Source organism: Corticium candelabrum, chromosome 2 (genome assembly GCF_963422355.1).
Source record: "Corticium candelabrum chromosome 2, ooCorCand1.1, whole genome shotgun sequence".
Classification (NCBI taxonomy): Eukaryota; Metazoa; Porifera; class Homoscleromorpha; order Homosclerophorida; family Plakinidae; genus Corticium; species Corticium candelabrum.
Genome location: NC_085086.1, coordinates 10391987 through 10407597, shown reverse-complemented (window position 1 = coordinate 10407597; position 15611 = coordinate 10391987). Strand labels below are relative to the sequence as shown.

General features: G+C 40.8%; 1 protein-coding gene and 2 long non-coding RNA genes across 3 annotated transcripts; all 3 read right to left on the bottom strand.

Annotated features, from left to right (window-relative positions):
* Positions 1 to 784: 784 nt before the first annotated feature.
* On the bottom strand, positions 785 to 8934 carry LOC134176534 (complement C3-like). Its single transcript, XM_062643202.1, has 32 exons — positions 8803 to 8934; positions 8133 to 8348; positions 7913 to 8065; positions 7637 to 7687; positions 7192 to 7404; positions 6985 to 7131; positions 6831 to 6902; positions 6713 to 6770; positions 6592 to 6645; positions 6307 to 6516; positions 6144 to 6255; positions 5864 to 6086; positions 5582 to 5797; positions 5477 to 5528; positions 5367 to 5417; positions 5153 to 5305; positions 4991 to 5089; positions 4747 to 4932; positions 4463 to 4692; positions 4307 to 4399; positions 4024 to 4234; positions 3784 to 3968; positions 3569 to 3727; positions 3450 to 3509; positions 3262 to 3380; positions 3088 to 3199; positions 2952 to 3029; positions 2788 to 2893; positions 2603 to 2713; positions 2480 to 2545; positions 1415 to 1485; positions 785 to 1354 (listed from the first exon to the last, which is right to left on the bottom strand). Exons 1-32 carry the CDS (start codon positions 8932 to 8934, stop codon positions 956 to 958), a joined length of 4398 nt encoding a protein of 1465 aa, XP_062499186.1. The 3' UTR covers positions 785 to 955.
* A 40-nt stretch (positions 8935 to 8974) lies between these two features.
* On the bottom strand, positions 8975 to 9301 carry LOC134197970 (uncharacterized). The gene is made up of 3 exons (XR_009972724.1): positions 9229 to 9301; positions 9121 to 9163; positions 8975 to 9062 (listed from the first exon to the last, which is right to left on the bottom strand). It is a non-coding gene; the product is annotated as an uncharacterized LOC134197970 (long non-coding RNA).
* A 704-nt stretch (positions 9302 to 10005) lies between these two features.
* On the bottom strand, positions 10006 to 10458 carry LOC134198078 (uncharacterized). Its single transcript, XR_009972764.1, has 3 exons — positions 10384 to 10458; positions 10195 to 10328; positions 10006 to 10132 (listed from the first exon to the last, which is right to left on the bottom strand). It is a non-coding gene; the product is annotated as an uncharacterized LOC134198078 (long non-coding RNA).
* Between the last annotated feature and the right edge of the window lie 5153 nt (positions 10459 to 15611).

The following is a 15611-nucleotide window of genomic DNA, read 5'->3' as shown; positions in this document are numbered from 1 at the left end:
GATCTGCAATTCTTTGTGTTAGAGGGACGAGGTCATCGAAGCGCCATCCAGTACATCTTGACTGTGTTGACAGCATCGTCAGTGAGGCTCGCCTCATTGTCTAAGAACTCTTTTAGAACTAGTATATTGCATTATTGGTACAAACTATTGGATTGTATTCGATGTTGACTGTTAGACAACTAGCCTGTAATAGAGCAACCATATGTTGAAAATATATGTATAGAACCCAACACCCATCCAACCACCCACCCATCCAACCACCCACCCATCCAACCAACCACCCACCCACCCACTCATCCAACCACCCACTCACCCACAGACCCACCCACCCACCCACCCACCCATCCACCCAACCACCCAACCACCCACCCACTCACCCACCCAACCACCCAACCACCCACCCACTCACCCACCCAACCTGCAGCACCTACCCACTCACCCTCTCACTCACACACCCACTCTCTCACTCACACACCCACCCACCCACTCACACACCCACCCATCCACTCACACACCCACACACCCACTCACACACCCACCCACCCACTCACTCACCGACCCAGGCACACACACACACACACACACACACACACACACACACGTGTGCACACATGCAGACTTGTGGGCTACGCGATCTCATGTACTACTTAAAAAGAACTTGCAACCATAAAGATCCATAATAATTTGTCTAGACGACGCGATCACAACATAGAGAGGCACTCAAATGAAAATTTCTTGAAATGAATATAATGTGATCATGAAAATCATATATTCATAACTGAAACATACATAATGCGAAAAGAAACGCACGCAAAGCTCGTACATATTTCTTCGTCGTCCATAAAGTTCTGCTCTTTAAGTCAAATGCTCCACAGAGTATATAAACTCCACAGAGTATATAAAGAAACAAAACGACGACAGTTTAGTTGTTAATTGCGTTGCTTTAAATGTTAAATTAACGAAATTGTTCAGGACAGATTTTGCTTTTCATTTCGCAAATGTTTGGATTGCTCCTCATATTTTTCAAGTATATGTTAAAATCCGTTGGGCATCTAGATTTAGCGAATTGTTTACAGGCTGCTTTGCATTTTGACTTGTCACGTTGAACCTTTTCCTTTTTACAGGCCTCTCTTTGAAAGCAGCGCTCTTTTTTGACCTGTTTGCACCTTTCATATGACATTTCGCTCCATGGCTCGATATGCGAGTTGTGATCAAGAAGGAAACGTTGTCCGTCCATGCCCATGATATGGTAGATCACGTTTACTTGTAAAGGAGCTGTGTTGAGACATAACTTTTGAGTCCAAAATACTACAGTAGAGTTTATCGACTTGTTGTGAGCTCCATCTTTAATTACCTACGTCACACTCGAAGTTATCACTATTTATATCAGTAAACAATTGTTGCAAAATTGTACCTCTTCTATTACGCATGAGATTTTCAACCAATTGTCTGTAGATACTATCTGTTTGACGTTAATTTTGTAAACTGCAATTGTTGAAACAAGTTACAAATTAGATTAATATTAGTTTTCTTTTGTACATGTATTATACTTTGTCATCAGCGAGAAAGAGAGTGTCAATAGGCAATTTACAAAAATTAGAACACAATACAGGAAATATTAGTATTAAATATTGTTCTTGTTTTCTCTTCAAGTTGTTACTTGGCAATCGAAAAGCGCACTATATTACACCAACGTAGGAAGTAGAGGGAGATCGGGGATAAAGCCCCATCTCTCAGTGTAGGAATTTAAATTTTGAAAATTTTGTAAATTGACTTTTGTAAATCTGTTTACGGTCTGGCAAGCGAGGTGGTTTTTGCTTATTCATGATGACATCTACAGTGCAGAACCCAAGCTCGTGACCATCTTCCTACACTACTGTATTAATGGTTTAGATTTAAGCTTTGTAAAAACAAAGTCCTCATTTTTAAGTCTTGAAATTTTTTACTAAATTTCTAAACTTGAAGAGATCTTATCTAATGGCCTTGTTTGGAGAACAATTTTCCTGCTGTGAAAAACACTATCTTTCTAGCACTCCATAAGTAAATTACTGTAGAGATTCAGAGTACCTCAGAATTACAAAAGTATGGGAAATCGTCTACACTGCATTCCTGCCGAACCTGTTTGGCTTAGATGTAGAAATGATCTAAACGTAAACTGTCAGTCAACATATTTAAATACAAATCTTCAAGTGTGATTTTCAGAATGCATTGGAACATTGTTATTTACACTCTTGCCTACGAGTTTTATATAAAATTCTATAAGACGGTATCTTAGTCTTTACTCTATTTCTAGATTTCTGCATGCGTTTTATCCTTTCTAGTATTTGTTATGAAATGGAATTAACTGAAAAATAGAATTAAAACATAATTGAAGGTTGCCTCATATCATAAATACAAGAATCTGCGCTGCATGTATAGAGAAATAGCTCAAGACAAATCACATTGGTAAACGTTAAATTTTAGTCTCAAGTCCTCTTACCGTAGTGATGATGAATGCACGCGTTGCAAAGTCTGTTTGAAATTTTTTCTAGTCTGGGACAGCGACCTACAACAACGGAATTTGTTTGTCAATTATTTATGTTGTTTTGCAGCAGAAACGTGCCTGCTCCACAAATACATATTGGATCTTCCTTCTCCTTTGGATCCTTACAACTCATCACAGCTAATTGTGACGGAGTGTTGTCTGGAGTGTAAGAAACGGTGCACTGCTCGTCTAAAAAAATTAGATTAGTAAGCAGCCTCAGAGAAATAATATTTATGATAATATTTGCTAAACGTTACGGTCACCTGCGTTGTAGTAAGGACGAATATGAGCATTAACAGGTGCAGTGTGAGTAACGCTAAATCTTTTCAGAGCTTTAAACGTCAGACACTGCGTTTCATTCGCACGTACCTAAACATAAAATAAATTTTCAAATTTTGTGTTGTTTATTTTTCACATTTCGATATACTTCTTCAATATGAAAGTACACGCTTTTCGCAGATTGCTCTTGTAACTTTACATTTAGACTCGATTCAAATGGTGACTCCTTGATTGAAAAATGCCACACGATAAAGCGATTGAAAATATTGCGTTGATATCTTTACCTTGCCGTCACAGTTTGTGACACTGTTATCATTAGTGAGATAGCACACTTCGAAACCAGTAGGTATCTCTACTTCCAATAGAACGGTATCGATTCCCTCTCTTTTCAAGTATCTTAGTTTACACAGTTAATTAAGTTAACAGTTGGAAAGACATCGATACCTAGTAATGCTTACCGAGTGCAACACTGAATTTCGATTGTATCGGTTGCCTCACCAGAGTCGCGGACCGTTACATTCAAGTCAAAGAAACACATGTTATCTTTGGAAACTGGTGCCTTGTAGCTGAGAGCAATCTGTTTAATACACAGGCAACGTATCAAGTTTGACATCTAAACATACAAATAGAAGAAGTGCATGCGTACGGATAACATTCCTAGACCAGTTCCCACTGCAGTGACGTTTAGGGTCTCATTAGACGGTACCTTGTGAAGACCACTGTATTGCATCCATCATCACTATTTACCTTAAGTTAACAGCTTACCTCTATTTCATACTTCTCGTTCTTCGACTTCGAATCAATAATTATCTCTTTGTGATAGTCTCCTCCAATTGTCGTAACGTTGATCGACATGACATCGTGTGAAGACGTTCGAACAGCTCTTATAAAGTTTCCAAGACAAGCTAAACCGATACTCGTGTCCTATTTATTAATATAAATTTGATTATAAAATTGGAGTAAATATTAGCATTTCATACGTGCGTTGATGCGAATAATCCTTTTCGAAATCGCACACTGTTGAGCCACTTGGCGATAGGACGAGCTTTATCCAATTCGTTTCTTACAACATACGAACACAACATGTACGATGTGGTTTCTATTGTGAAACGGTCAGGACGTTGTCTAGGACTTTTTTTGTCCGTCCAATACGTTGAATTCTCATCTGTATAACGCATACATTTACAAAGAAAGAACAAGGAATTCGTGCGTACAGCAACCTTTCTTCTTTTTCGTGCCACAGAGATCTCGTTCTAGTTGCGAAAGCAAACCAGGTCTACAGTTGCAGACGCCACAGCTGACGCATGCTAAAGTAAGAGCATAAAATGCCGTCGCCTTAGAATGCTCCAATGTCAACTTTCTTTTGATGTATTGATTCTCAATGTAGTCGACCGCAAGACACGCTGAAAAAATTACTTTGCTAGACAAAGTCTAAATGCACAGTCAACCCGCATTAGAATGAGGAAGAAAACGTGAGGACGTTAAGGCAATAACAATCGACACCTTTTTATAGTCATCCTGATTGCAACACTCCAGTATCCCTATTAGTACGTAAGACGTTAGTGATTCAGAATTATTTGCTTGACGAGAATCAAACTAAAACAGAAGCACGCTAGTACCAAAAAATCAGGTCGTACATGATAACATGCATTTTCTAACCAAGTGATATCGTTTAAATCCTCTCTCATAATACTCTCCATTCGGTTTTTGATGACGATATATTAACGATTCCTGTATCCCTTCAAATATTCGATCCTCAATGTGCACGATGTCGGTAGCCACGCAAATTGACTTCAAGACAAACGCCGTCAGCCAAGTGGCAGTCGAATCCTGAGGATGAGTGGAAAAGCCTCCGTCCTTTGTAATATAGTCCAGTTGATGGGTATATGCTGCATTAAATTATGACTTTACTGCATTTAAAATTTTGGTGTGTATTGATATACCGTCGTCTATTCGTTGACGTAGATGCTCTTCTTCACGTTTTGTCAGAACTCCTTCCTGTTTCAAATATCTCATTATGCCAACGTTTGGACCAAACCTGATCATGTTTTGTTCTCCACATCCATGAGCAATTCGAAGTAAATCTATAATTCCTTTGTCTATCGACCATGATGCTTGAAAATAATTCACTAAAAACAGAAAAATTGAATTTGAATGTGCTGACTTCAGTGATCTGATTAATTGTACTGGAAACATTGGCCCAGGCTTTCATTGTTCCAGGTATAAAGTCATCGGTTGGCGTCAATTTGAAATAGTGTTGTTGTACATTCGGATAGGGCCGACTTTCTGTCAACAAAATTTTTGGTTAATCATTAATGTATTACATAATCTTAACATTTGATTGATTACCTTGATGGTTGAGGCATCGCTGGCAGTTCATTCCCCATGCAATCCCTTGTTCACGTCTGAGATCACAGCACTCTGATTTTGTTGTATTGGCATTGCATGAGCTTGGTGTGCAGACGCCATCGTCACTTACGTGAGTGTAGCAACAACTTATGACTTCATTTTACAAATTAAAAAACTGAATTAAAATGTTACGTATACAAATATGCATACAAACTTTGAGTATGATTGCTCGTTCTGCAGCTGTTTCCCTTATCGACATTTAATCCTGTGATTTGATATAAATATTTATGTAAAATATGTACTACAACGACATATTGATTATACCTTGGGGATCTAGCTCTGCACTGTAATAGTCTTCTCTTGTCATTCCTCTTTCCTATAATCGTATAAAAAGTATAAAACAGAAATAAGATCGCAGAGCTGTCGTACCTCTATGTTCAAGCTAACGAAAACTCTGTCCGCTGTAAATGGATGAGCAATAAACTCTACTGTGATATCAAAAGTGCCGACATCTAATGGAATTAAAGTTATAGGTACTGTGACGGCACCGTTTTGCTCCAAATGCAACGGTATTTTATCACTGTCTCGTCCTACACCCGCTTTGGTGCAGATGCTTTCCGGCACTTTGCGAAGACGAATGAAACCCTAAAATCACAAATATATCAATATCAATGACATCACGACAAAGCATCTAATCGAGGTTATCCTTACATTTGTTTTCTGACCATAGTTGTGGGCTGTGCAAAATATGGATATTTGTTCTAGCTTGCGAATGTGGGAAGGAGCGTGACATCGAACGAAAATTGGTGTATAGGCTATGAAATGGAAGGGGGCTGCAACCCCGAGGCCTTCCCTGGAAAGAGCCACGGCGCTTATGATCCATCCAGTAATAGAGTCAGGAACTGTAACATCTTTTCGAATTTCGTGGTTACTTCTAAACTTAATGCATTAATCGATGGTTAGGAAATATGTTTCTTAATGTTAACGTTACCCCATATATATGATATCCTCATTCTCCAGCCAGACATGAGGAAAGTAGGTTCGAGCTTCATGAACGGCAATGACCGTTTCTAGTTCTGAGAAAAGCGTTTTGGTTCTCATTTCTATGCAAAAATGCAAAGTTAGTATCAAAAAATGTTAAATTACCAACAAACCTGATGGAATGCAGAATGCTAGAAAATAGTGTAGACACAATCGTTCTCGTGAGCAAGGCCACTCAGTTGAGAGTCTATTGGTATTGCTTAGTAATTCCCGTTGTCTTTGATTGCACTGTTCGGCAAGCAAAGAGTAAACTTCTTCGCTCTTTTCGTTGTATTCAGTAAAAAGTTTCTGCTGAAGTTTTTTGCCCTCAGTTTTGCAGCATTCTAAATGATAAATTGATTAAAATAGAACAATCTGGAATAGATAATTTGCTGCATGTATATATGGAGAGCATATACCTAATGTTGAATCCTCAGTAGCAAATCGCTTCGATCGTTCTCGACATTTAGCACCTATTGTATACGTAAACTTGAAAATGGAGTACGGAAGAGTTGGCAATCAGATAAACTGTCGACTTGCCTGCTTCTTGGTCCTTATTTGACAGCCGAGTGTTTGATATTATGGCTATACCGTTTGCCTGCAAGATACAAACGTTAGACACATATGTTAAATTTCTTAATACTGTGTTACTGTATACTTCAAACAGTCCAGCTGATGAATAGTCTGTGATGGGACAAGTCAGATCGTATTGCTCCAGTTCATCAAACACCTTAAACATAAATGGTTTAACTAACGACACAGTAACAACACAGACACGGTGACCAACAAACTCTGCGTGTTCATGTTGATACCTTAGCAGTCGTCAACCTACTGTCGTTATTCAGCATGTATAGTCCTACATCAACAGCCAGGAGAGCAATTTCAGAATGCGGCTTTGCACTTATGGTTAGTTTCAGTTGTGAACAAGGCTCTACGATATGATCACCGCGTAGACGGACCTAAAGACATGTTTATGGTTGCAAGAGCATAAGAAACATCCAAAATAGTCGATTGCTCACATTGTTTGGAAACGTGGGCTCTACGTGCATCGTCTTTGCGTCAGAAACAAACGAATCGCATTTTGATTCGTAAAAGTAAGCCAACAAATGGAACTTGCTGGACCACGACTCTTTAATTTCGATTTGAAATAGCGTGAATTCAGTGTTTACAGACAACGTAGTAGACCACTGAATGATTCCTCGCGCAATAACGATAAGTGTGACGGCAATAGGCTAAAGATCAAAAGAGACACAAATATTTTTCACACACACATACCCACGCACCCACACGCCCCCACGCCCCCACACACATACACACATACACATGCACACGCATGCACACACACGCACACGCACACACACACACACACACACACACACACACACACACACATGCATGCATACTCACACGCACGCACATATACATACACACTTTCCAGGTGTGTAGCATATTATAGAACTGTACCTGATTGCTGCTAACAGGTTTTAGAACTAGCTCAAAGCCTGTTGATTTGGGCTAAACAGAGAAATGTGATTATTCCAAACGCTTTGACAAACAAGCAGTAAACAGACTTTTAGTAAATCTTTCATTGGTACTCTGATTAGAATGGTACTAGAGTTGGAACAAAGAGGCGTCAGAAGCTTCATTGGACAAACAGTAAAGGTTTGATCGCTTCCGGCTCTGACCTGCAGCAGCTGCATTAATTGACGAGTTTATAAAATATGCATGTCCAATTAATACCGATAGACTAACACGGACGCCAGTAGATGGCGGATTCAACGTGAATTTGGCGATGCCAAAACCATCAGTCACCGCGTTGTTTATTTCATTGTCGGTACGAAACTCAACAAGAACGTTTGCAGCTGGATATTTCCCACCACGCTTCACTCTCACCTGCAACGTCATGCTGTAAAACACAACTACAAAACCACAACTTAATTTCTTAATATGTGATCCATACCCATCCTTGCAAAATCTGATGTGGTTGGTAGAATACATTGTCTGGATCACACTCGATTTCAAACTCAGTGTTGGAAAACTTTGTTGATATGTCCGTGGCGTTGCGCTTGTCTCCAGTGGTAAATTCACATATTGACGCAAATATGTAGAGTCTCCGACCAACAGGAAATGCTCCATATCTTTCTTTTGTAAAGAAAACCTTTTTAACGCCTTTGTCCTTAAAGAAATTTTAATGCGTAAATCAAAAATTTTGAAATTACAATAATTATATTTTGTTTAAATAATTTTAATAGACTGTTGTTATATCTTGTAAAATTGCGAAATAAATTGTAAAGAGCTAAATAATTATGTATTTTAAAATATTAATATTTAGAATTGATGTTATTAAAATAGTAAGTATTAATTTAAAATTAATTAATATATGTTTCGAATGAGTTTTTAATAGTTAGAATCACTAACATAAACGAATCGTTTATACAAGTACTTTAATCATAATTGGTCTCGCGTAGCCAGACCACTCTCTTCTCACCATCTGAAAGGTGCTTCCCGCCTTTTGAGATAGCGATGGAGAGGTCTGGCTCCGCGAGAGCAGGTCATAATAGCAACGTTTTATAATGATCATTTAGGCTTCTCTTCCACGTTACTTTCATTTGTCATTAATATAACATTACCTCAGAGTTCAGATTAGAATTTCGTTTGTAAAACAAAACTGCACTGTCAGAAGATTCATCGAACACACCAACTTGCACAGACAATGTTCCCTGCACTCCTTTTTCATACGAATATCTACAGTAACAAAACATCCCAGAGACGGCCGGGCACACATTCAACTTGAAATACTACTACTTTGAAACAACTGTAAATTCGATGTTGTCTTGATCTGGTAGAATGTATTCAGGAGGATTAATTCGAATGTCAAATCTGGGAAGAACTGCACAAAGTTTGCAGTCAGATGCCAAACAATAGAACCTGCCGGATTGTACAGATACCATAATTCACTACGTCAAAATGATATTCAGTCGATATAGTTTCCTAATGATGAATTCATGCCAAAACATAATAAGTGATAGCCAATACATTCAACATATTTCAATTACCTTAATGCCATACTTGGCTACAATCGTCCATTTCCCGCTTGCAGGCTTTGCTCCTAGTCGGATCAAATTCTTGGTAATACCTTCACTCAGAAAGGAAATAAGTTGTCAATTTGAACGGAAGTATATATGTATATTATGACTTTAGATAATGCATGCACCTCTGCTTTCTGACGCTTTCAGACGAACACGCTGAACTATGTAATCGTTTGGATTCTGTAACAAATGTTAATGACGATGGCAACTAAAAAGCTTCTGCTTTCCCACCTTGATATCGATGATAACCTACACAGAGACAGATGAGGTACAGAAGGGATGTTAGTATCGAGTGTGAACATTCGTACATTGGATGTGTCATTGGGAACAAGGAAGCTGTTGACGACAATGATCCTTATGTGCACTGAATTGAAAATAGCATATTTATAATGGCAAACAGTTTGATTTCCATATGAAATTATACCGTCGTCATCAGGCACGTAGATGGGCTTGTCCGTTTGCACAAAGACGGATAACGTCTTCAATGACAGCTCCACCCGCTTGATCTTATCGAAGGTGAGGTCTGAGTGATCAGCAACTGCTCTTACGTAAACATATTGTGGAAGGCGATTCAAGGACGATATCGCTCTCTCTGGTACATGAATGATGCCTTCTCTTGCTCTACCTGCATACTCAACGCACACAATCATCATTCAGTTAGACTTATTATTGAAATATATTTTGTATACGGATGGGAGAAAAGTGGGGCTGCTCTATTGTTGAAACTATCGAAAAATTGCAGAGGATTGTGCCGTCGTCTAGCTCCACCCTGAGGTCGACGGTGTAATTTCCTCTATCAACTTGATACAGTGACAGCACCACTTTGTGGTCTACTCCGGGTTGTATCCTTCTCGGCATTGCAATAAAGTATCTGAAGAGAAGTCACTTGTGCTAGCAAACTGAGAGAAACCAGCCAACAAATAGCAATAATACCTTTGGCTAGAAACACTCGGTAGTGGTAAACAGCATAGTGAAACGAGCAGAGACAATTGGTAAAGTGTTGGAGTCATCAAGCAGCCTGAGTGATCGTGTCGACTTCTCGTTTGCTTACCGTGAAATGAGTCAGGCTGTAGAAATTAAGGCGTAAAAAATGGGGACAGCACAGTAGGTGTGTTTGTCAACCTATTAATGACACTTCTGCGGACCAGACTTTCTAAACGCGATGATAGACCCACAAGAATAGACTAAAGAAAAAAAAGAAACTACAATAGAGTGGGTACGAGACTGGCTAATATTGATTTTATTGTGGTTTTGCCTCTTTTGTCTAGTACAAACGTAGACGACACGTGAGCACTAACGAATTGCAAACACATGTGAACGGTGTCGTGTCGACAGGATGTGTTCACGTGTTGCACATCATTGTCGCTTGTTGCTCATCTCGTGCTCAAGAGTGTAGTGCAATTACGAGAACATGCAAAACTGAGAGACACAGTTGAACTTAGTTAATTAAAAATGACTTGGAATTTTGTCTGTAACGCAAAACCTTCACAAGTGGCCATGACAAATTATGCCAGTAAACTCGTACAGCTCTGATATGCAAGGATTAGGATAACCAGTCAATTTATCGAGGTCAACTTGATGTTTTCAACTTATTTCATAATAAGGGGCCGGTCACTTTTAACTGTCCGGAGAGAGAGGGCAGGGATTTATGGCATAAATCCTACATATTACTCATTTCAAAATTGTGCCCCCAGCGAAGTTTAGAAAATCATGACCCCCACTACTGATCATGAGTCAGAAACACGCATGTAGTTCGACGAAGAGTTTCACGTATTGCAAAACACGCGAAAGACGGGTCGTTTATCATGGCATTTAATGCTGCCAAAACTTAGTAAGAAATGTCAAACAAAGAACGATACTCAGTCTGTATCTGTGTGTGTGTGTGTGTGTGTGTGTGTGTGTGTGTGTGTGTGTGTGTGTGTGTGTGTGTGTGTGTGTGTGTGTGTGTGTGTGTGTGTGTGTGTGTGTGTGTGTGTGTGTTAATTAATTACAAACACAACTCGACACGTCTAGATTATTGTAATAAGCGAAAGTACATGTGTGTACAGCCATGTGAATGTCGTGCGTATGTGCCAGGATGTCGTCTACCTCTGTGAGTATGCACGCATGTGTTGGTTACAAATCAAGATGTATAAGGTTTATTGAGCGAAAGGCTGACTTTAATTAATAAAGCGGCTTAGTCAATCCCTGTAGCAATACTGCTTATAGGCATTTGTGTGTGATGAAATTCGAAAAATGTTCACAAAAAAGGCATTTTATCGGTATAATAGCATGACATAAACACACCTACACACCCACCCACCCACCCACACACCACACACACACACACACACACACACACACACACACACACACACACACACACACACACATACACAAACAGACACACATAGAGACACGCAGACACACAAGCACACACACAGAGACACAGACACAGACACACACACACACACACACACACACACACACACACACACACACACACACACACACAAACACAAACACGCACACACACACACACACACCATTACACACACACACACACACACACACACACACACACACACACACACACACACACACACACACACACACACACAGACTGACACAGACATACAGACACACAGACACAGACACACATACACAAACAGACACACAGAGAGACAGAGAGACACACAAGCACACACACACACACATACACACACACACACACACACACACACACACACACACACACACACACACACTCGCACACACATACAAACACACAAACACACACACGCACACAGACAGACAGACAGACAGACAGACAGACAGACAGACAGACAGACAGACAGACAGACAGACAGACAGACAGACAGACAGACAGACAGACAGACAGACAGACAGATAGACAGACAGACACCATTTCTTTAATTAAAGTAAGGTGCTTGTCTGGTACGTCCCGAGCTGCATTTTGCTGTTTCAAAAACTTAAAATGCTTTTAAAATTGTAATCCCAGAGGTAAGTCTGAAAACAATCGCGATCGCTGCCTAATTCTCCATTAATATTGTATGGCACCCCAGCAAAACGCCTGACCCCGGACAGTTAAAGGTGACCAGCCCTAATTACATTACTGTTAACTTACCCTAATAACAGTCCTAGCCCAAATCCATCCCTAACCCCAATCCCAACCCCAACCTCAAACCCAACCCCAACCCCAACCCTAGCCAGTAACCTTAACCCTAACACTAACCCTAACGACATATTTCGTATTAAAACCCTAACCCTAACACTAACTCGAACAGTAATCCTAACTATATATTTCATATTAATTACTTTAATGCTAATTTATTAATTACATAATAAATTTATTACTAGCATCCTCAATGGCATATTGCCTTCTGTCATGATGTAGCACTACCCTCGTGACCAGTCTTGTTGCGCTTTCGGTTCCTCAGGTATATGCAATGATGAGTGCGTTGAGGATTGAATATCCGGGAATGTCGCAAGCGTATCAAGTCTGGTACCGCAGACAATCTGACTCCGCACCAAATTTCTCTGCTAGAGAAAAAGAAGTCGCCAGTAAGAACACTCACTTCTTAGCCTCCACTGAACGTAAATGGAGTGCGGCTTTACGAAACGTCTTTGGTGACCGCCGACTTGTACTCTTGTACTCTGACCCGTCTCGCCGCGATTTGGTCATTCCCGGATGTTCAATCTTTAGTCAATCCTCAGCTCAATTACGACGAAAGGGCTGTGAGACTGTTCTTGAGTATGGTGGCTGGCTACGTACGGTTGGAATGAAACCGACAGGATTTTTTCACTCTGGCGGCGCTTCCTTTGCAAGACGTTTGCATTGTGCACGACGTTCCATAGTGTCAGGTGACATTGGTTAGTAGAAAGGCGTTGTAGAATTGCAGAGCTCGTCATGTGTTGGTTTTGTTCCAGACACGACCATGGCTATGTATCTCGATATCTAGAGCGGCAACACAACATCAAAGCAACTGTCTCACCCCAGACGCAGAGTGGATTGCAGTCCTGGATGCGCTGCCATCGCCAGTACTTCTGGTTCCGTACCGCCTTTCAGCTGAACACGAGTAGGTAAAATAGAAATAAAACATTTTGAGAAAATGATGGGTATATACGTAGGAATGATGGGTATGTACTTAGTCATGGTCATCTCCTACATCACAATCTGGTACTGTGAGTGTCAAACACGACTGCTGCGTTCTAATTAATTAATATAGGTAAAAATATTGTGATGTAGGAGATGAGGATGATTAAGTACATACCCATCCTTACATACCCATCATTTTCTCAATATTTTTAAAATTTTAAAGAAATGTTGATAGCACGTGTTTGGATACTTTTGTATGGGCGACCATTATAAAGTCGTCGCATCCCTACACATCTGCGTAATCAAATTCTACAGCCTGTCACACCAATGATTTTAACTTAAATAGCTTGGATTGGACTTTGGCGTGGTTCTAGCCTCTCTACTTGTCCACATTGTGATTTTAGGCCGCTGTCAAGCGTTGATACTAGAGACATTACGTTAGGGAGCGCTTGCTAAAATTTATTTAGTCTCCGGCAGCCAACTCCTCCTGTTTTTGACTTCCGGTGGCCGAGAGTAATTTATTAATTGAGTTAATGGAATAACGGTCAAAAGGCACATCAGAAATGGCACATGCAGGGTATCCTACACCTTCGAATGTGCACACAGGTTCCCAGTTGAAGATGCTATGAGTCATATGCCTCTACTTCAATGCATTGGACTGCTGCCTAGACGTACTGCAGTCTCATTTGCGACGCTATGCATTTGTTACCTGTAAATTACAACGCCGACAAAGTACAGTTGCCCCCGCGTAGGAAGCGGCGGTATGTATCCGCGTCCCCAGACTTTCTCGCGCTAGTCCTGTCCGTCTGGAATTGTCATATGGGCACCGGACAAGACTAGCGCGAGGGAGTCTGGGGACGAGGCTAAGGGCATTGAGGGCTAAAATCCCTTTTCTCAGTGTAGGAATTGAAATGTTCTTGAAATTTGCGAATCTGCTTACGGCCGGGCAAGCGAGGTAGTTTTGCGTACACATGATGACATCCACGGTGTACATCCACGGTTATACCCCCCTCGTCTATCGTGAACATCTTTCTACGCCACGCCTCTGACTTGTGTAAGTTGTGACTGACACTAATGAATGCACACTACAGTGCAAACCCTCCGTGTGCAGTATAGTCAGTGTAAATAGAAGAGCGAGAAAATCATGCAATTAGCATGACGTGAGAACGATACTGACATGCGGTCACGTAGTTGCCTCAATCACGACCTACACCGCCGTTGCGTTGCAACACGTGGCGTTACTATACCTAGACTAATAGTGTTCGCGGTACCGAACCATGCAGACGTACTGTAGAGATGGCATCGCATCCGGGACTGCAACCCACATGCATCCGTGACCCTTTCCCACCGTCTGGATGTCGAGTAGTGGGAGGGACTGGCTACGCAAGACTGAAAAGTGTAAATATCCGTGTACGACACAGGTACATGCTCCGTCCTTTGCTATTATTATTATATTAGACTTTGTGTAGAACTATACTCCGCCCTCTTTTCCACGACGCTCCGTCTTTTTGTTTTTGTTGTGCTATCTACCGACGAAACCATCCTATTTTGTAATAGTAGAATCTATGATTGATCATACCCTTGCGACTCGGGCGTAGAGTGGAGGCGTGCGCCCTTGACGAGGGAAGCTAGCTAGATGGTTGCTTCGTAGGAACTATAGATAGCCAAGATGTAATCGCTGTGTTATAACCACGAAAGGGGGCATTTGTGTCAACTCGCGCGGAAGCCGAGGTTACAGTAAGAATTACCCCGCGCAGCCTCGAAGTCCCGTGAGTCGTACAGACCCAGACTACTATCACTAAGATGAACATGGTGTACTTTGGAAATATCTGGGAGCGAAATATTGAATCGACCGACTGTCGATTTAGAGGTCTAACATAGAGGCATTTCTTTATAACTGATTCCTTCTTTGCACATTAGTGCAACTACATATTGTACAACATCTGCGGTTCCTTGCACTAGGCAACTGCATGTCAATATGCTAATTGTAATTAGCCGCTACGTCATCACTTTTCTAGTTACTTAGAACTTTTAACGTGGACATTCAAAGAAATGAAATTCACACGCAAAGACGATATTCGGGGGCGGAGCTTTTAGAGCATGCGCAACTCAGGGTAACACGCACCTTTCGCCGATCTCGCCGTCAAAGTCCGCGTTTCCGGGTCAGCTTGTGGACCACGGATCATCTTTCCGTTGACTTGGCTTTGTAAGTAAGTTCACCACGTACCATTTCGTGCATCTTGTGAGAGAC

What these genes read in the sequence shown, in the direction of transcription:
- LOC134176534 (XM_062643202.1), bottom strand. Translation starts at nt 8,934, where the DNA reads ATGTTTTGTTACTGTAGATATTCGTATGAAAAAGGAGTGCAGGGAACA. An exon ending in GCGTCCGTGTTAGTCTATCG is followed by an intron (nt 7,688 to 7,912) that starts GTATTAATTGGA and finishes TTCTCTGTTTAG; the next exon opens with CCCAAATCAACAGGCTTTGA. An exon ending in TCACAAACTGTGACGGCAAG is followed by an intron (nt 3,030 to 3,087) that starts GTAAAGATATCA and finishes TTTTCAATCAAG; the next exon opens with GAGTCACCATTTGAATCGAG.